The sequence below is a fragment of the Antedon bifida genome, chromosome 8, assembly GCF_963402885.1.
Source record: "Antedon bifida chromosome 8, ecAntBifi1.1, whole genome shotgun sequence".
In the NCBI taxonomy this organism is placed as follows: domain Eukaryota; kingdom Metazoa; phylum Echinodermata; class Crinoidea; order Comatulida; family Antedonidae; genus Antedon; species Antedon bifida.
The window spans coordinates 1,952,227-1,975,115 of record NC_136233.1 but is presented as its reverse complement, the minus strand read 5'-3'; the positions used below and the strand labels follow the sequence as shown (position 1 = coordinate 1,975,115).

Genomic DNA, 22,889 nt, shown 5'->3' with positions numbered 1-22,889 from the left:
GTTGATATTTGGTTTGGAAGGATTGGGAAATTTGGGGAATTGCATAAAGTTTGTGGGGAATAGGAACACGGTATCATTGTTTGAGAATTGGTTGGGGTTTTTTTTGTGGGTTTTTTTTGGGGGGGTTTGAATTATAAAAGAAAGAATTGGTTGTCGAAGATTATTATTAAATTTTACTTTTTACATTTATATGTGTACAGTTGTGGCTATTTACCGTTGTTCACCGTTGGTTACCAGCAATTACATGTCCGAAAGAGCCGTAATTGCGGCTGTGTGACAATCACTAATCACATCAATCTTCTTTCATCGTATAGGTAATTGTTATCTGTATTTTGAACTACTGATAGTTTTATCATGTTTTGGTCGTAGTTCGAAGTGAAGGATATTTGTCATTATGGCCTAGCTAGGATCTCCTATTATTTAACTGTAACATAGATTAGGCTAGGCCTGATGGACCCGTGCGTTCGCCATACTACTTTCTTACACACCGCCGCGCGCGCCTTTTGGCGCATGTCCTCTCTCCCCGAGTTTATGGTCCGGTCGCATTTGAACAGTCAGACATTAGAACTAGGCCTAGGCCGGGTATATAGGCACTAGCTAGGCTATACTAGTGTTCAGAAAATCTAGGCTTGGCCACCATAGAATAGGCACTAGGCTAGGCCTATTAGAGTATTAGTATTATTATTATTAATATGCCTGCCTACTCCTTGCCTGCCGGGCTACCTAGCCTATTTAAAAATAAATGGGTCATATGACCAATTCAAATTTGAGCCCCTACTAGCTAGGCCAGTCTACTTCTAAGGTCCATACATTTTTTTATTAGTTTATCAGGCCCCCCGCGAAATTACGATTTTTTTAAATTGTTTTTAAATTGTTTTTAATTTAAATTTTTTTAATAATTTATTTTATTCTGAGGGAAAGGTACCAGATCCAAGACCGTCATGACAATGTTGGAAGTAGGTGATTAGCAATAACACATTGATTTATGTATAGTTTGATTTTCGCTCCGAGTCTTAATTGTGTAGCGAGCTATATAAAAACTGACATATTATAATATTAATAAAATATAATATCCACCTGACCATGCATCAGTTAGATATGCCTAAAAGTGACTCTCAATCAAATAAAATAACTGAACAGTGAAAATGAAATCAATTTACATTTCCTTATATTTCAGGTAGAGGAAATAGACGTATCCGATGACGTTCTGGCTGAAAAGCTTCAAGACAAAAGTCCTCTTGCCCTACGCATTGTGTGTATGGACGGCAGTACAAAGATATTTATTGTTGGTGAAGGGCAGTTTATAAACTTTCAAGGGCACACTGTTCCAAACATTCTCTACCAAAGTAAAAAAAACGCAAAGCAATGATCGCATTTACAAGATCTGAAACAGTGACAAAAATGATTGTTTTTTTCATTTTTGTGTTTATTACAGATACTATTTAAGAGTACTTTAACACCATTCTGTATATAAACATGTTTTAGCATTAATAAAGTGTTATCCACTCATAAACGTGTATATGTGTTATTTCTTTTAACGCCTGAACGTGTTAATAATTTGGAACTTTAACACCTAAACGTGTTAATAATTATGGAAACATTAACACTTAAACGTGTTAATAATTTTGACATTAACACTTAAACGTGTTCATTAAGTGTTATCCGAAACGTGTTAATTTTAGCGTTTAAACATTAACACTACTTTTTACAGTGTAGAAATCTTTCTCTCTCTTTCTCAATGTTTTAAACGTGCTTTTAGTTATTTTTTTTTCTTAGTTAATTTTTATAATAATTTACAAACTGAGTTCCGGGAATGCAAAATTGAAAATACATTTAAACTTAAGTTGAAAAGATAGGCCTATATTTTAAACTTTTAGCCTTTCGATATATTTGTGGTAAACGATGATTGGTTGTTATTGTTAATTGCTGCAATGTATTTAATTATTAAACTAGTTTTATCAGAAAGCGAGATAAGTAGAAATAAGTGGAAACTATTCCTTACATAGAATACCCGAGGTGAAAAGTCATTAACTCATATATGGGAGATATTAAATATATAATCAGATAAGAATGAGATAGTGATATTATAGTCATATTGTACAATATTTTTAAAAGTTAGAAACAAAAAGGTGCTTTCACACAGGGCGTATGATTACAAATGAATAATAAATATTGAATATAATAAATTATGAAATCAAACAGGAGCTGTTGTGTCGTTCAATTATCTGGAACTCTAAATTTGAATCAACGAATCCTATGACGTGATTTGCATCACGTGATTTACCCGTCAGCACATGGAATGACGTATCATCTTTACCATAGAGAGAAAGTTTAGTGTTTTCCCAACAAATGTTATTTCGTTTCTCCAGTGCACTTATACACGCCTGGATGAGTCGTCTGAGGGCGGTCTGCTTAGTTGTTTGACTGACGCCCTCATTACCGAGTAGCCAAAGCATGATTCGACCCAAAGTACGTTTATTCATTTCATCAACTTCAAACTATAGAAAGAAAAAAAGTTTTGAAATATTCGATATGTAAATGTCATGATTATAACAGAATTGTATAGAATTTAGAATTAAAATAATCAGTTTAAAAAACAATTAAAGACTTTTATTTCAACCAATATTGTCATGTGAAACGCCGCTTTTATCAAATATTTAACTTACTACAATCTCTCCTTGTTCCCGCATTTTATCTTGATTCTTTCGTCATACTCTCCGTATAATATCAACTGTGCAGTACGCATTGCTTCTGGTCTTACATTCTTGCTGAACTTTGACCAACTTTCATGAAGTTCTTTTCAAGTTAAAATACCAGACGCTGATAGTTTGTTCAATAGTGACGATATACGTCGTTCGCAAGCTGGATCGGAGAGTCTATTTACTTCCACAGTTACCTGTAATAAATAGTATAAAGCAAAATATATTATGTAGGCCTAACCCGATACTCAACATCCCAAATTAAAACAACGGGAACTTTGAAGGCGCTTACATATCGCATGGATAATTTGACTATTTTATGACATTTTATATATACCATGACTGGACATGGACATTCTTTAAAATGTTCATTGTTCTCCCCTTTTCGTCTGCTAGAAACCTAAAAAAATATTGTTTTATTTTGATAGAGAGCCCTCTATCGGCCAAAGTACTGTATACAGTTGATTACAACCTAAATAATAGGCCATGATTATAACAAGATATACACTATTTGATAGCAGTATGATTGTAGATTAAAACGCAAGGCTTCTCAAATTTTTCCGACATTGTATTTTATCCATTCGAAAGATCTTCTACTTCAGTAATCAACGTTAATTTGAGATAGACCTGTCAAATAAATTAATTATCCGTTTTAAAAAAATCATTTTCCTTTTAGTTTTCCACAGATTTAACTATACCTATCCGTCAACTTGGTAGAAACAAAGTGTTCCAACAGAAGGGGGACTGAAGCAAAGGCCACCGATCTGTTTAAATTATTAGTTAGTACATAAAACAAAACTAAAATGATAAATCATAAGAGCACCGTCGATTTGCTTGTTATGTTTTTTATAAAATTAATTATTAGATAAATCATGAATGATTCCACCGAACTTTCGAGTTAAAATAACGATAGCGAGGCATTTAATGAATAGGTAATAAACTGCCTTAAAAGTGTGACATGTTTCGAGAAACTATTCTCATCATTAAAATTTATTATATTGTTAAACGCAATGAAATGAATGATTTGTTAGTAAATTTTTAGCATTTTTGCATATACGAGAATCGTATAGAATCCGTTCTTGAGTTGAGTGGTAGTACGGTGTGACTGCGTAGAGGGCGAGTTGTTGCTGCTGGTCCAGAATCGCTTTTTGAACGGCGATAACATGGAGTCCGCCCTCTATCGCCACAAAAACCATGTGTTTCTGTTCTGTCGGTGTCAATGTTTATGTTGTAAAACTTCTACATTTTTAATGTTTCTTATCCTAACAATTACTCCACTTGATTACTATGGCATATTGTCTTTTTACAAAAACCGATCACAATTCAGTCTAAATTCAAAAATTTTCTAAAATAAAATAATTAGATTTGTATTTAGGCTAAGAGTTTTTCGCGCGGGAGGTTAACTGGGTAACAGGCCAAGTAATTACTGGAAAATAAGCCTGAAGTACCATTTATTTCGTTTATAGACGCTTTATCTTGAATTCTATAAGTCATGGTGTAGGCGGCGGCGCTCGTAATAATACGGCGCAGATTGGTTGCCCGGTTGATTGTTAATGTTGGATATTTGATTTAAATTTATTTGGAAACTTCATCATAAAAAATAAATACAAAGTTGTAACATAAATTATTGACATTACAAATAAATACATTATTATATTATCGCGTAACACAAAACGTTTGTAAATTTAGCATATTTAAACAATCACATACCGTACATCTATTGATCATTTATATCTTTTTTAAGTATTAAAGTGGAAATCGAAAGAGGTATAAACATTAATGTTTTATTAAGTATTAGTTTTAAAGTTTACAATGCAATAATTACGTATTGTGAACCATTTTTAACACATCCCTTCGGCGAGATAAAAATGAATGCCGGATATCTGAACAACTCAGTTGAGTAGGCTTAATTACACTATTTGAATAGTAAAATAGGACTAATCATAATTAACTAATCATAATTACGAATTACCTAATTGTGTGTATTAAGATGTTCAAGTGCTGATATTATACGCTGCCGATCATTTATCTATTTCAAAAAAACAAATCTTCAGAAAGATTATCAATTGACACAGTTGCCTTTTCTAGAATTCTAAATTTCTAGAATTGCATACACAGTAAATACTATTAACAATTAAAGCAATGATGTACATCGCTTCATTTTACATATTAGAAATACTTGAATTTATTTATCATATATATCTCGGCTGTGTTCTAGTTTCTGATATTTAATTGTTTGATCTTTCTTTCAGTAATTCTTTCTACATTATAGGTTTGTATTGGGTATTGAATTATTTAACGCGTTTATTTAACGCACCTAAATAGATTGATTGGACGATTGTGGGTCACCTGGTGTTTGATTAAAAAGACACGATCGGGTGGAGTACTGCAATTTCGCAGTGAAAATGTAATAGCGCAGCCTCAATCGCAATTTTAGAGAGCAATATGTACTAATTTAGACCAAAAAATTAGCTTTAAATCGTTTGTATGATTTTGGTTTTATAATAGGAACAACTAACTCTACAATTTTGGAATCGTTGGGAAAAAACAGAATTAGCCTAGATAAGTTTAATTTCCTGGCGACTTCGTATCGCTAATCTGGCTTTCTAGCCGTTTATATTCGTACAATGGACAAATAATTTCATTCGATGAAAATCTATTTTCGCTCGGTCACCTCGTGAAAATAGAATTTCATCTTTCACCTCGTGAAATTATTGTTACCATCGCACTCATAAACATTCATTATTTGTACTATTGAATATCACTTTCACCGTAACACAATGCCGCGTAAAGCGTATTACGCAATAATGACAGCGGTAAAGTTGACTTACTCATTCTAGAAACAATCGATCTATAAGGTGGTTTACTAATCTGAATCTATATTGTACTGTCATTGAAAACTATAGGAACTGATATATTATTACATGCTATACAGCTATTACCAAAACGAGGGCAACCAGCAGATACATATCGTTACTATATTCGCTTCATTTTTACATAGAAATACTTTATTTACTTTTATTTATTATATATCTCAGCTGTGTTCTTCCAGTTTCCTGCTATTGTTTGATCTTTCTTTCAGTAATTCGGTACTATATTCGCCTTGTTGTGGTCATGACAATGAAGTTTTATCTTATCTTATCTATAGCCTAACCTGTCACCCGCGGGCCTATCGAATACTGTTGACTAATGACATACAGTTTATAAAAAACCTGACGTGGCAAAGGCGTCTTGCGGTCTTATTGGTCAATAGAAAACTTATCTAAAAATTGCTATTACTAATTGTGACAACCACTCAAATTATGTGATCGGTGGGCCTAATTAAAAGGTTAATGACCGTGAACGATCTCTATCTATTACTATAGAAATGAAGTTAAAAGGACACCTATCTGTCGATTTATCTTTTGAAAGAAGAAATCAAGACTATAACAAGTTTGAAAGTTAAACACAATGAAGATGGACCAAACATACCCTAATTTATATAGAAATTGAGATTGGAGAAAGAAAAATACCATGGTACTTGAGTTGTAATTTAAGATTATTCAAGTGTCCTGTTTACCATTTTCGTCCACTGATCTTTATCTATTTCTAGAAATATCAAGTCAATTTGTGAGTTATATTGAACAATACACTTTAAAACTATCATGCTTTCAGCGTATGTGTAATTCAATGACTTAGATTGTTCATGTATTTCTTCTGATTTATATTTGAAAAGGATTCTAATATCCAGTCAATAGACAACGAGATAAAACCAACTTGTGAAAAACAGTAATAATGTTTATACCGACATTTTAGATATTATATATATATTTTTTTAATCATGCAAATAAAAATTAACCAAAAAAAAAGGCTTTAAAAAATCTGATTGAGATTAGTACAATCAGATGCTAAGGTGTTTTTTCTCATTTTGTACTTTTCTTACGCTAAAACGAAAACTAATTTGTCCAGTTAAAGTCGTATTTCTACTAATAACGGTTATAACAATGCTAAATAAGTGCAAAATAAGAATTTATAAATGATGCAAATTAAAAGTAAAATTGGCTATATACGTACGTAGGACTATAAGTTTTTACTAAAACCATTATTAATTAGCAGTCTGAACTACTGCCTTATCAATTACCGTGGATGCAGTTTGAATGTCGTTAGCAAATTAAAATAATTGTACGGCACGGGATATAGGAGGACATCAAAGCAATAATAGTTTGTCACATACCATGGTTTTTAAAGTAGGCAGACGACTGTGCAATTTCTATGAAAATGTATGTAGTAAACCTAAACATACACAAGCTACGTTACTGTACACTGCATGGACTTGAATGGAACTGAAAGTATTTTGGTCTCAGCGACGTGTCGTCGTCTTATTCATTCAACAATTATGCAAGGCACGATGCATGTGCACCTGTGCTTTTGCAATATTTAATCCAGCAAAACTAGCAAACTACCAGGCTACTAAGTCATCATATTTGGAGGCTATATTGTTAACTTAACGTTACAGAAAATGAATTTCATTTTAAATGGGCCAAAAACTAATAAAGAGTTAAAATATCAATTTAAAACACGTTATTCATTGATGAAACATCTCTCAGCAGCCCGACAAGTTTTTCGTATGTGTGACATGTGAATCAAGAGATACAAGACAATTTTCCGTTTCCCCCTTTTCATTATAATCTTTTGTATATTTAGTTTATGTATTGTGTTTATGTCATTTTAATTAATTTGCTAACTTTAGTTTTAAATAATTGCTGTGTTAACGTTGGAGCAAACAGTAAATTCTGTCCAGGCATACGCCTATTGTCTGCTCTATATAACATGCCGAATAAATATTATTTAATATTATATAAATATAATTGTGAGTAAAAGGCCGTACTGTATTTTTAAAGTTTATTAGGTAATATTGTTGTCAAAGTGACCTCTAAATTCTGTCAGATTATAATTTATGTGATCGGTGGGCGTAAAATGGCAATGATCGTGCACCTAATCTTACAAACTAAACACAGTCTATGATTATAATTAAGTAGTACAAGATACTTGCCTTTCAAACCAACTGATCACTATCTATTTCTAGAAATACTAGGTAAATGTTTCGGGTTTTTTTTTATATGAATAGGCCTAACGTGACAAAGACAATCTCAGTTGAAATACAGTGAAATGCCACGTAAACAGATGAAATGGCAAAGGTACTTATTATTGTGTAAACAACCAATGAATAACGATGAATTTAGTTGAATGCTTAATTAACAAATTAAACAATGAATAGAGAACAGGCAGGATGACAGCTGAAATATGTACTAATGTATTTTAATGGATGTTTTGATCGAGTCCTAATAATTGGAAGTATAGTATATGTAATCGATCGCGTGTGTTTGTTTGTTAGCAGGATTACTCAAAAAGTAATTACAAGATCTTTACCAAAATGAATATACAGATATGTGGTCAAGGACCATTCCATTAAATTTTGGGACCATGGTCCCAATTCTGGACCATTTTTTAGTATACTTTTCAGACCTGCTAGTGTTAAAAGATAGAACAGAATTTTTCAAAAGCCGGCGAGCAGTCTTAAACTAACAAGTAAATTGAAATTGCATTTTCTCGAGAACTACTTGTCCATAAAACTTCATTTTGGTACAAGAATTATAATTTGTAATTTGTTGTTTTAAAACATAATTTGATTTCATTTACAAGTTTTTTTTATACGAGTAGTTTTAAAAAACCTATTTCTTTTAAAATTCACCCGTTTGTTGTTGGCGTTGCTTCTCTATTGTTAGTCAACTGATACTATTGTTAGTTGAAAGGCTGGTTGCATAACCATTACACCAAATTCGCATACACATGCTTGTAGTGAAATTAGCATAAATCACACACAGCATTAAGACACACACATATATATATATTTTCCCGGAGAAATCTTATGTAGGAGAATGTTATATTAGGCGGAGGTATGCACTCTCAGAGTGGCTTTCTAGTTATGAATGTAATGCATAAACGAGTATACATAGGGAGTACGGATCCTTACTCATATGTGCAATGTGTATACAGAGAAAAGGCCGGCAATGCCTCGTGCTAGGAACAAGCCAGAGATGTATAAATAATGTATAATGAATAAATTTAGCTGTATTGTCGTCGTTTTGTACTTGTCGTCAGAAGAGTATTGACTGACATAAAAGATACGAATCAGACGTGAATATTGCTTCATTTACATTTATAATCACATTAATTATTACACATTAAATAATAATTGTGTAAGATTATGGAGTACCAAAAGCAACCGTTCACTAGGCCTATCTATTTCTATCTATTCTAGAATTATTAAGTCAATGTTTTGGTCATGCAATTATTAGTTTTTTGATATTGCATTATAGACCTATCTCGTGACAAAAAACACGTAGGCCTACAATGTACGGTGGTACTAACAGAAAGGCTGAAAAAAAATTTAATTGAGTTATCAGTCAAATAAGGTAGTCAACAAACCTCTTGTGAAAAACAGTAATACACGATAGGATGCTAAATGTCGTTCTTAAACCATATTATGAATAAAACATTAATTTATTTACGGTATAATTTCAGTTGACTTATCAGTACGCTATTAGTTAGATATTTTTCTTACATTAAAATTTGTCCATTTATATACGCTGTATATAACTGTACTAATAATATTATTCCTAATTACAATAAATAACAATACTGCCTACAATAGATATGCTTACTAATATTCACTGTACTATGTTTGTTTACCATTGTAACAAACTTTACACGCAATTAAGTGTTAAAATATTACCAGCCTCGTAACATTAAAAATTATATAGATGACCTAATACGTTTTAATAGCAATAATGATGTTGTTTTTAAACATTAGTTCCAAATATTGTTATTGTTACATTCACTGAACAACAATCTCTCCTTGATTTTAACATTTAATGCAGTAATAGTTGCATTTGATATTCATTCTTGTATCATACACTCTTTATCATCAATAGGGGAAATGGCGAAAGGTTTAAACACTGGGGAAATAAGGTCTTATCAATGTTTATGCTGTTATTATGCAAATAATACAAATCAATTTTTTTTTAAATAGTATGTAATTACGATAGTTTTTTCATATATGGAGGTTCAACTGTCTACTAACATGCCTAATAATTACTGGACAGTAGGCTTATTAAAGTACCATTTTATTTCGCTACGGTGATCGTTCGAGATCACATGAGATCCCGTTGCGCACGCGCACGTCAGTTCGTTGCATACGCACAAAATCAGAAGTCTTCGACATCGGATTTCTAAAGAAAAATTGATTATTTTTAGTGGCGAAAACAATGGCGGTGTATTTAAACTTATATAATGTCGAGTACGTTATAATAATTAATTTCAGAAAAAAACTCACTATCAATACACATGATTGGCTTGTGACTCATGGTATATAATATACCACTGAGATAGTACGTGTTTATATAACACTTTCAAAATCATGGTAAGTGAAACATTTTGTGATATAATTATCATGCTGACGATAATTATAATGATAGGTACGAAAAGAAGGTATAAACATGGCCTAACAACTATCGCACTTAGTTACTGTTCTTTAGAGCAGCTGTAAAGTGTTATGACACAATTAAACAGTAATATTATAATGTACATGCGTATTAGGTCGTCTTTAGTATAACTTATTGCAGTAGTTTTAAATAATGTGTGCACACCATGTATCACAAATGCATCACATGTTTTTATTTTTCACACAACCAAATCACCAAAAAAGAGGAAACGTTTTGAAATGCTATGGTTATTGTCTCTCATCTCTATTATCTAATCAATATACTGGTGAATTGGACCGTCTGTTTACCAGTAGCAACTTACTAGTAGAAAGGTAACACTAGTACAACGTAGGCCACACCGGATCACATACGATCAAAACATTAGAAAGGCTTACATTAATAATCAATCTATTTTGAAAATTAAACTAAGAAAGTATCTCATCATTGATACTGTATGATATAATATATTCCGGCCGTTGATGATATTGTTGCTTTTCAGTACTTTCTATATTTAGGCGTATATCTGTACATTTTTATATTACCTTTATTTACATTTCAAATGTAATTTATTTATTATGTCCTTCACACTTCCATATGTCTTACTTATGATCCTTGTTCACTTTCACATCTCCGTTTTCGTCTTGCAATGACCTTATTGGAAATAAATTAACTTGACGAAATTGACGATTTTATGGGTCGTCCTTGCATCCATTCACTTTGATTTTATACATTTTTAAATTTCTTCAGTTAGTGTTACATAAAAATGTATTGTTCACTAAAAATCAGAATTAGAAAAGTTCATTTTACAGTTGTAATCACTTTCGAATTTTCACATAAAATGACAAAATAAACAGTTAACCAAAATCTTGTTGACTTCCAGTCAATTTGACTTTTTTTGCTTTTTGTTACATTTTTTTTTTCAGACAGGTAAATAATTTTTCGATTCAATTTTCGGTCAAAGTGAATGACTATAATTATGTGGCATATTAAAAAAAGTTATGTTTTGTTTTATTTTGTTGTTGATATAACACGACTATTGATGTGCAAACGCTATTCTGATGTTATCATTAAAGACTACATGACTAAAACTATATTTGAAAAAAAACATTTTACAGGTATAAACAAAATAAAGTATATACATATACTTATTGTATGTATAAATTACTTAGATTTCGCAAAAACACTAAACAATGGTGAATATATGTTTTAACTTCGTTACAGATAGATAAAAAAGTAGGCCTATCTATATATAATTTGTATAAGTAAGGCAGTCCTCTATATCATCGTCAGCGTACAGGTACTGTCGAAATGACGTCTAGTTTTGTGTAAGTTGTTCCGTTTAAAGTGTTTATTTTGACATTATCATTAGGCGAATAATTGTTTAAACACTTAGCTACAGTTAGATAAAAGAGTATAAAGTCTAATCTGTACGTATACGTTAGATAATACTTATACAGCATCGTCAGCATATAGATATTGTTGAAATGACGTCTAGTTTTGTGTAAGTGTTTCTTCTGCTAATTTTCAAATATAGGCCTATTATCATTAGGATTGAAAGCAACGTGTTAAGGTGAATTGTTTCTGATTACTGTACGTTGGCACTTTAAAGGCATATGTTAGCCTAAAATAGAGAATAGGCTGTTTTGTAGTGTTTCTGCTTGAAAGAAAGGGAAGTAAAGACATTTTTTACAGTTTATGTTGAATGATATATTTAATGAAAACCGTAAGGTTATAGTTCATACACTGTGCAAGTCCAAGATGCCATTTTGGATCTGTGTGTATGTGAGACGCTTCATACCCGAAGTCATTTTAGTACAACTACTACTTACAATTTGTATTTGCGATATGAAATATATTTATTTTTAAGAACATATAATGTTCAAAAAGGGCTTTTTATTTGATACTACTAAATAAAAGTTAAACGATTATTATAGAAGAAACAAAATTTAAAGTAAAATTCACAGTGAATTATATATTATAATAAAGGAGTCTAGTTTTGTGACAGTGAATTGAAGATGCTGTCTGTCATAGCATTTATTGTCCTGATGAAATCAGTAACAAAATCGGTATACATTTATTTAGATAAATACAAGTGGTAGTCCCTTTTTTCAAGAATAGAATGTGTTGTTTTTCAGAAACATAAATCATTTTAGTTAATAAATTGCTTTTCTATTGTATAGACCCAGATGTTTAAAGTGTTAGGGCTATTTTCCGATAATTGGAGAGTAACATGTCATGTATGCCCACCTTATTTACCACTTGTATTTACCTAAATAAATGTATACCGATTTCGTTACTGATTTCGTCAAAATGCTATGATATAGGCCTACAGCATCTTCAATTGACAAAACAATTCGTATAAACAATTTCAAACAACTGTTGAATTAACATTAATCAGTAGCATTTCAACGGGATGAGAATACAGGGCCTAATTATCTCTATATCGTGATATTTTTTTTTTAATCCAAAAATATTATATATCACCGTTAGTAAAACGCCCAGAGACCCAAATTTGCAACTGGCCCGGTCATAACTCATTTCCTGAGCTCTGATTGGTTGTGAATTAATAATTTCGCTGAAGCGAAAAACTCAAGGAAGTAAAGTTGTCGCAGAGAGGGATTTGGAAGATGGAAACATGAATATGCATTCAAATGAGCTGACGCTTTCAATTTGCACAACAAAATTCGCCTAGTGGAAAATAAGCTTACTGATTTAATACTGCTGTTAAAATGTTCATATTTATGTTAATGATTATTTATTATTACAATTCCAGAAAATGTCAAAAGTAGATCCAGAGTTCGCAGATTTACTTTCAAATATAAGTAAAGAATATGATGGCAATGAATATTTTCGGCTAAGATTTCTGTTAAAGGACCACTGTTCTGGAGAATTATTAGGCAAAGAAAACGTCACAGGACAACATTTATTTAATGAACTCATTAACCGAGGTCACATTTCTTACCCACCTACAAATGTGGAGATTCTTATTGAAATTGCTAACTTGACAGAAAAGAATCTGGTTTCAAATTACCTTGATAATTTTAAAAAAAAACATGAAAATGCAAAGGAAATCAAGGCCAAGAAACCAATAACAGAATTTCGTAAATATCTGTATAAAGCTGTAACAACAAATACAGTTGAAGTATCAAGAATTGCTGCTGCCTACCAGTTAGGTCATCTCCAATATGGGAATATTTGGGATCTGGTATTCAAGCTTGAAAGGAGCAAAGAGTTGGTGGATACACCAACATCAAGGAAAAGGTTTGCTAAACAACTTGATGAGGAAGCAAGGGATATTTTGCTCGGTTGGTAACTTTTTCATTTAAAACTATGAAACAAATATTAAACAATGAAGATGCAGACAAAGAAATATTCCTATTATCCATTCAATGACAAAAATATCCAGGTCTTAATGCAAAAATACTAACCTTCACATGTGAATCATCTGGTATAGATGAACAAGGCAGTTCTGTGTCATCCACACCGCAGTTTGGTAATTATTACATGAAAAGAGGCAATAGTATTGTTCTCAAAATGATTTAAGTTAATTGATTCTTGTTATCAATTAGTATACAGTAAACTTTATTCTGATTTTCATTTTATTGAAGGATGTCTAGAATTTGGTCTTAAAAAAAGATGTGAAAAAAAAAATTTTTAACCCGACTATTTCACAGGTGAATCTTCTGGTGTAGATGGAGAAGAACGTTCAAAGGCACGCACCACATCACATACTGTTGACGCCATGGAAGGAGGTAACAACATATCAGCATTTAAATGCATGTTTCAAACAACTATAACTTTCTTACACATTAACAACTTTTATCCCACAATAATGGTGCTCTGCATTTGTGGATATCTTGTCATGCTAAAGGTTGCTAACAATACAATTTGCTCTGTTTCACAGTTTAGATCTTTCATACAGAAAAAAAAACACATCACAAAAAAATCAACATCGTCTAAAGGTCTAAAAGATGGTATTTTTTTATTTGATGTCAATAGTATTCCACAAGATCGATTATGCTTAGTTTAATATCTTGTTATATTGTTACATTTCTAGATCTACGTGATGTCTTTGTTGTATGTGATAATGGTGAATTGGAAAAGCAAATAATACAGAAGCTGAAAAATTTAAGATCAGATGTCACTTGCCTAAGTCAAACAGACTGGGACGCTTCAAATTTTTGGGCCGAAAATTTGTCAACATGTTCAAAAAAGTGTAAAATGGTATTAGTGGGCTTTACATCAAAACATACGACAAAATATCCAGAGTATACTGCTAAACTAATACTTGGACGATGGAATCGTGAACGCCAAGAAAAACTAAAACTGATTATAGCAAAACTAAGCAGGAATGCCATCATACCAGATTTCTTGGGCGGAGTACCTGTTAGCAACATTTGGGAAAATGATTTCTATAAAAAGATCCTCAACACATTACATGAAGAAGGTACTCCAAATCTAATAATAACAATATATACTAATGCTACTAAATTTTTCGCGTATTTCACGTATCTCCTCCAAAACCACTGAACGGTACTAGTGCCCACATTTGGCACACTGATGTTTATTGATGGGCCGTCACTTTCTTGGATTTTAAGGATAAACTCTAAAAGGCAAAAAATAGCAGTAATTTGACGCCTCAGCGACCATGTTACGTCACTGTATAAACTACGCAACCTCCTCTGTTGTATACCGCCATGGCCGGATCTACAAATACCATGCCGGGCCGCTAAATAATCGAATGATCGCGTCGTTGAAGTTTTAATTAATTACACCTATTCTTTGAACAGTAAATCACGGTATGGCTCAGTGAGAAAATCGCCGTGGCCATTGATATCATTTAATGCTTAGTAGGTTCGAGTTCAATCCGCGATATGTGTAATAATTAGGTATCACCGTTTAAAGCTAAAAATCAAAACTAGACCACATTGTAATTACAAAACTAGCAAAAAAGATACGAAACCTACAACAAAATTGCAAAATATAAAAACCATGACAAAAATTGTAGGCCTAACTAAAAAAAACACACACACACAAATAAAAAGAATCCAAATGGGTGTCGTGTTTCGTCAAAATATCACCCCAAAAAAAAGTCCGAGCGCATTTAATTTCATATTCATATTTTTAAAAAAACAATTCGTGTTTCCGCAGCAATGTATTTTTCAATCGATTTATGTTAAACTTTTTTATTTTATCTGCATGAAAAAAACTCAAAATAATATAGTTTGGAATTTTATACTTTCGTTAGTGTTTGCGCGCATCATCTTAAATTCACACAGCACAATTTTTCTTTAGCGTCTTTTATTTTTCGCAAAGTCTGAACAGTCAAAGGTAAAGTATAAAGTTCCATATCCAGTATTGCTTTCATTTTTTAGTGTACATATATTTTAAAATGAAGCTCAAAGTACTTATAAAGTCAAAGTACTTTTTTCAGAGTGCGCTTTTTTTATACTTGCCCCCATGCAAAGGAAGAAAAAGACCGTGCGGAGCACGGGTTCTGCTAGTTATTTTTAATTCCCTATAGGCCTAGCAGACTTTAAAACTATATTTAACAATATACACATGTTCATCTTGTGGTTATGCTTAAACAAGAGTATGATTCTATTACAGTTGTTGTATGATGGTTTTCATTAAATTGTGTGTTTGAAAAAAATGTAATAACTGAATATTTGTATATTCATAGTTATTGGAGTGATAGTAAAAACACAGAATTCAGAACAAGAAAAAGCTGTATATAATTCATGTGTCAAGAAATTTCCAAGACTGAGAATTTTCTTCAAAAGATTCAGAGTCATTTTGAGATGTATTGGAAAAGAGTATATAATCCTTCGCCTTGCTGTAAATGATGCCAGCAGTTTGATAGAGCTATGGGAATGTTGCAAGAACAAAGAGTTAGATGAATATTTAGCAGAAATATTAGAATGTTCTGCAAGTGAACTGCGAACAGATATAGATGAGTATGAATACCAGACTGTACTCGGAAAACTAATGGGAAAAGGCAGGTTGATTTTAAAGCTTCTAAGTTCCACTTTGCCCATTAGTATTGCTAATAGTGATGATTATTAGGAACCTATGTTAAACTGACTAGTGTACAATGCACCTTACTAGAATATTGCTAATTATAACAAAACAATCTTTGCTGCTAATCTTGTTTAGATGCTGCAATGAGCCAAAATCCAACTGATGTTGTCAACCCAACAGCAAGTACTATGATAAGGCATAAGCCTAGTACACAGAGTTTTGCTCCAGTAAGTTTTAAAATTATTCACTTTTCATACCGAACAGCCTGCCATGCAGGGATAGAGGACAGTGTGTACTGGTGTACAAGCTATTGAATTTTAACAAAATTCATAATGCACAATATCAGCATAGATTAAGGAATAGAAGGATATGCATCAGTTTGAGATCAAAGCTTCCATGACTCTAACCAACAGAGCCCACAACATTACAAAATAAACACAGTTTAATATATTGTTTACTGCACATACGAAACAACCTTTATAACCTTTGGCTATTGGCTATATGCTTTCGCGCGCTCTTGACGTGGCATGATTAATATTTCATATTTTTATCGCTACCTGCAATGGCGACGAACACAACTTTATTCGACGAATTTAATTATAACTTTTCTGAATTCGAATTAAACGATCTCCCAGAAATATTACAAGATTATTAATAAATGTGATTACAAGATTAACTACAAATTGTTTGTAAATTGTAGTACCCTTTGGTTTTAAAAAAACATTAATTTTGCCAAAATGTTCGAAATCTGACGCGATTGATCTACGCTAATGTTTTTATGACCTTAAAGTAGCATGTTATGACCTGTAGTAGCCCTACATCTGAGACAACAACTACTTGTTATCCCAGCCTACATGTAAAATTACAAGATCAGCAAGGATACTAGGCCTAGGCCTTCTAGGCCTACTACTAGTAAACCCTAAGAGCCGACATTGATATAGGCCTAGGTAGGCCGATTGCTATTCTAATCTTAAGTGTAGTAGCTACAACGTGTAATCATGATCTATAAACTCATCGTTGTCTACTTTTTGTGAGAATAAAAATAATGGACAAGGTACTTTTATTCATTAATCCATGCTTCATTTGTTTATGGTAAAGTTTGCCTTTTCAAAACAAGCGCTAGAGAGTAGTAGTGTCAGGGGTGACGTATCGCAAAACTATACATAACCAGTCAATCCCGGATCAGAGATCGCAGTTTTGATTCGATTAGGTTGACCAATGACAAGCGACAGCCGAATAAATCTATCGCTTGTGATTGGTCAAATCTTTTACGTTGCGTTACGTCGTTGTGTTGCGTCTCTAGTGGAAACCAAGCATTAGAGACATGGAGTTCAAATAGCGTGTTTGTGATTGGCTGTGATGTGGGTGACATAACCATTAGCCAATCACCAGGCACTACAATTTAAATATAATCACATCGATTAAGGAGATTAATGAAGAAACCACTGCTTAGCCGGTCACATATTAAAACACGTTTGTTGTACTGCACAAACCACAGCAGACTGTAACAACATACATGGTCAAATGCATAATATTCTATAAATTAACGCAATTTTTAATTTCAGGAGGTTGCAGGGCAATATGATAATTCAATATAAAAATTGCATATTTTATTAATATTACCAACTACTTAAAATTACCGGTCATAAGAAAGTGAATTTTTCGTTGTCCGATTGTGATGAAATTAAAACAGAATTGTCCAGCCATATATTGTTGTTGTCAATTAATCATCGACGGAGACATGTCAATAGAACAATCAGACTGCGCATGCGATTTCTACATGGCTAAGTTTTGTTCTAAAAAGTTGATTTGCCGAGTTCTATAGAGGGCCGCGGTAAATGCTTGGTTCCCACTAGGATGCAACGCAAAGACGTTAACGCAACATACGCGTGTTGACCAATGACAAGCGACAGCCGAATAAATCTATCGCTTGTAATTGGTCAAATCCTTTACGTTGCGTTACGTCGTTGTGTTGCGTCTCTAGTGGAAACCAAGCATTAGAGACATGGAGTTCAAATTATTTACGAAATGGTCAGGGACCTATATAAACAAAAAAACTTAAAAAAGTTTAATTGTACATTGACATGTTCATTAATTATCAAAATAAGTTTTTATTGTATTTGAATTTAAACATGATGCTGAAATAAATCAATATGATAATAAAACAACAATAACAAGAAGATTGTGTAACTTTAACCTGTAGGCATAATATGTATAAACCTGTTTCTGCTGAGTAGGAATTATATAATAATGCTACTAAATTTTTCGCGTAATTTTACGTATCTCCTCCGAAACCACTGAACGGTACGTGCTCACATTTGGCACACTGATATTTATTGAGGGGCCGCACACTATAGGCTATATTACTTTCCTGAATTTTAAGGATAAATACTAAAAAAAGGCAAAACATAACAGTAATTTGACATGTTTCGTGAGTTACGTCACGTATCAACTACGCAACCCCTATTAGTCTAGGACCTGGGTCAGATTTGTATTTGTATGCATTTAATTTAGGAGAGAATATCTCAACTGTTATAGGATAATTTGACCCCAACGAACAACATGGAATGTGTGCCAAATTTGCTATCCGGGACGAACATGCCCAAAATCGGGGTCAAAGGTTAAAAATGTGTGGTTCTTATATCTCGACAACCACTTGTCGTACAGATTGGTTCCCACTAGGATGCAACGCAAAGACGTTAACGCAACATACGCGTGTTGACCAATGACAAGCGACAGCCGAATAAATCTATCGCTTGTAATTGGTCAAATCCTTTACGTTGCGTTACATCGTTGTGTTGCGTCTCTAGTGGAAACCAAGCATTAGAGACATGGAGTTCAAATTATTTACGAAATGGTCAGGGACCTATATAAACAAAAAAATCTCCATGAAAAGTTTAATTGTACATTGACATGTTCATTAATTATCAAAATAAGTTTTTATTGTATTTGAATGGAAAATGTGCATATTTTAATTAATTTTATACAAAAAATGAATATTTGGAATATTTAATAATTATATAATTATTTAATATTATATAAATAAACATAATAATTACGCTACCAAATATTCATTTTTTGTATAAAATTAATTAAAATATGCACATTTTCCATACATTTAGCTTCATAATTAAACATTTTCAATACAAGTTGGATAGCAATAGGTAGCATATTGTGTATGCTTTCATTTGATACCATACAGTTTGTCCATTGGCATTTTAAAAAATAATTTTACCCAAAAATGTGTTTTTTGGTCATTTTTGGGTCAAAGGTCAGTAAAAGCATTTCCGGTCATTTTTTTGCTAAAGGTTGTGTTAGTACGAATATAAATATGTATATTCTGAACAATGTGACACCAAAAGCAAATCTGTACGACAAGTGGTTGTCGAGATATAAGAACCACACATTTTTAACCTTTGACCCTGATTTTGGGCATGTTTGTCCCGGATAGCGAATTTGGCACACATTCCATGTTGTTCGTTGGGGTCAAATTATCCTATAACAGTTGAGATATTCTCTCCTAAATTAAATGCATACAAATCTGATCCAGGTCCTAGACTATATCTGTTGTGTACCACCGTGGCCGGATCGCGTAATTTTTTTTTCCAGGACGAACGTGGGCAGAAATCATGAATAATTCATGAATAATTATGACATAATAGGGAACATTATAGAGGGCGCTAATTCATTACCTTAATTATTTTCTATTATAAAGAATTGCAAGATAGCTGATCTACTTCCTAAATATACTAAACCTAACCCTCTAAATAATCTCTCTCAACTATTAAAAAAAACATGTTCATGAAAGACCTCGAACCGAGGGCTCCAGTGTAATAGTTAAAGCCTTTACCACTAGACCAAACATTTCGGTTGGCAAACGCTGTTTACACTAATTATTTAATCTCTCTGCATCAGAGCCATATATAGAGAGAGTTACGACTTTGCGTTCACGGATTTTAGAAAGTCACGTGGTGTGCACGCCGGCCATGTTTGTGTCCAACTATGCCTATGTAGCGTATGGAGTCGAGTCATTTGCTTAAAAAATGTATAACATTCACAAGGCTTAAATATCGAATTTAATATCAAAACAATCAATTTGTTTAAAGGTTTTTGTTAAGATAATAACGAAATCATAAAGTTACTGCGAACATGATTTTAAACAACAAAATGTAAAAACAATGCATTACTATAGAGAATCGCTGTACAAACTAAACGCGCACGCGTAGAGCGTGCATGGAGCGCACAACCAGAGCCGTTCCGAAATTGCTATTTTTGTTGTTTTAAATCATGTTCGCAGTAACTTTATATTTTTTTTTATTATTTTAACAAAAACCTTTAATCAAATTGATTGTTTTGATATTAAATTCGATAATTAAAGCCTTTTGAACGTTATACATTTTCAAAACGAAAGACTCAACTCCATACGCTACATAGGACTAGTTGGACACAAACACGGCTTCTAATCCATTCAATGCCGTAACTCTCTCTATATATGGCTCTGCTCTGCATGCTTATATAGCGCCCTCTATAATGTTCCCTATTATGTCATAATTATTCATGAATTATTCATGATTTCTGCCCACGTTCGTCCTGGAAAAAAAATTACGCGAGCCGCGTTGGGGGCGGTGGCGGTTGTTCTACCTAAGAAACCCCATTAATATTAATGTCTTAACATGATCACTAAAAATCCTATGCATCTAGGGATTCTAACTGTTTCTAACATGAATGATAACATGCTTTTTATTATAGAAACAAGAAGAACAACCCAAGGATGAAGTTGAAAAACAACAAACGAGCAAAAAAAGGGTTAGTAACTTTAGTCCTCAAAAATTGATTTTATCAGAAAGATAATAGATACGATATTAGAGATATCTAGAAAACTATAAAACCCGTTTTCCACTAGGAAAATGAACCGTTTCGCAGATAAAAATCGTATATGCCTATATTAATACCCTATCCACCACTACAAGAAGAGTGGGGATCTGTGATTTTTATCGCGTGTCTGCTGAGCTTTTCGATTTGCATGAGAGCTCATGAACGCGTCATAGCTCATTTCTGAGCTCTGATAGGTTGCGCAATCTTTCGCTTCGTAATTTCGCTGAAGCGAAAAACTTATGAGGTTTTGGAAGACGCATGCGTATAAACTGACGATTTCGATTCGTGCAAACAAATTCGCCTTGTGTGGAAAACAGGAAAAGAAGATCTGCGATGATTAGTTCTCTGGAACGATATATTGTCATACTAAAATTTAAAGTTGCCTTTAATTTTCATTTGTTGCGTTGAAAACGACTTATGATAATGAACTAATTATAAACAATTTCATATAATCAATGTAACTCGATGTATATGTTCCTGTATTATATGGCTGTTGGAAATTCCCCGTCCGTATTTTTTACAATACACTCGATATAGTATACATTTATTTTAAAATTATACGGAAGGCGGTTTATACGTTTGAAATATTTTGAAGGGTTTTAAGCCTATGATTTTAATTAATTACTTCCAAGTATTAAAACAGACTTCAATGGTGTAATTTATTTATAATCTTTGACTTCACATTCGAATATGAGATACGATCAATAAATATGTGCAGGTGTTCTCTTTAGTTGTTAGCGGACGTTCAGGGCAAAGTATAAAGGAACGCATTATGATATACAGTATTTCTATTTCAACGTACTACTGGCACCATAGGTTGCTTTATGTTTATTGAAAACTGTACGGTATTTTAGTAACACTGATTTTATTTTAAATAATGCATGGACGATTTCTTCCCATTTGTTTCGTTTGATTTTTTTTCCCAAAGACTTTCAGTGTTGAATTTAGTTATTTGGGTGAAAGTACCTCCACCTTATTAATTTTAAATGATAATTTGCACTTTTCTAGCCACTTGATTATCTTAGGTGTTAATTTTTCTACTTAGACTAAGGTAGCACCAAATAACATTCAATTTCCACCGTTACGTCAATCCAGTAGCGTATTTGGAGAAGCGAAATACGAACATGCACATGATGTTGCAGCTTAAATATTATATATTCTATGCCATATCTATCATTAGACTCCAATAAATCATGTGTATAATTAGGGATTACCTAAATTAACGGCAATACAAACCAATAATGCTATTTAAAAAAAACAAGGGTTTAAATGAGTAGTGAGTAGTTATTCATCAGAGCCGGGGTGGGGGCGGTGGCGGTAATCTACCTTAGAAACCCCATTAATATTAATGTCTTAACATAATCACTAAAAATCCTATGCATCTAGGGATTCTAACTGTTTCTAACATGAATGATAACATGCTTTTTATTATAGAAACAAGAAGAACAACCCAAGGATGAAGTTGAAAAACAACAAACGAGCAAAAAAAGGGTTAGTAACTTTAGTCCTCAAAAATTGATTTTATCAGAAAGATAATAGATACGATATTAGAGATATCTAGAAAACTATAAAACCCGTTTTCCACTAGGAAAATGAATCGTTTCGCAGATAAAAATCGTATATGCCTATATTAATACCCTATCCACCACTACAAGAAGAGTGAGGATCTGTGATTTTTATTGCGTGTCTGCTGAGCTTTTCGATTTGCATGAGAGCTCATGAACGCGTCATAGCTCATTGGTTGCGCAATCTTTCGCTTCGTAATTTCGCT

The 22,889-nt window shown here is 32.7% G+C and overlaps 1 protein-coding gene across 3 annotated transcripts in view; it reads right to left on the bottom strand.

The window, feature by feature from the left end:
• Positions 1-1,208: 1,208 nt before the first annotated feature.
• The window catches only part of LOC144850185 (uncharacterized), a 76,138-nt gene continuing 54,457 nt past the window's right edge, over positions 1,209-22,889 (bottom strand). The window contains exons 1-3 of one of the 3 annotated variants that reach the window (XM_078707417.1): positions 6,913-7,013; positions 2,667-2,896; positions 1,209-2,498 (exon numbers count right to left, since the gene is read on the bottom strand). In XM_078707417.1, coding sequence (XP_078563543.1) covers positions 2,187-2,498; positions 2,667-2,690 — 336 coding nt within the window. In that variant the 5' untranslated portion in view covers positions 2,691-2,896; positions 6,913-7,013 and the 3' untranslated portion in view covers positions 1,209-2,186. Of the gene's footprint in view, positions 2,499-2,666; positions 2,897-6,912; positions 7,014-22,889 lie in introns of those variants that run through there. The other 2 variants (XM_078707418.1, XM_078707416.1) reach the window with 2 other exon arrangements.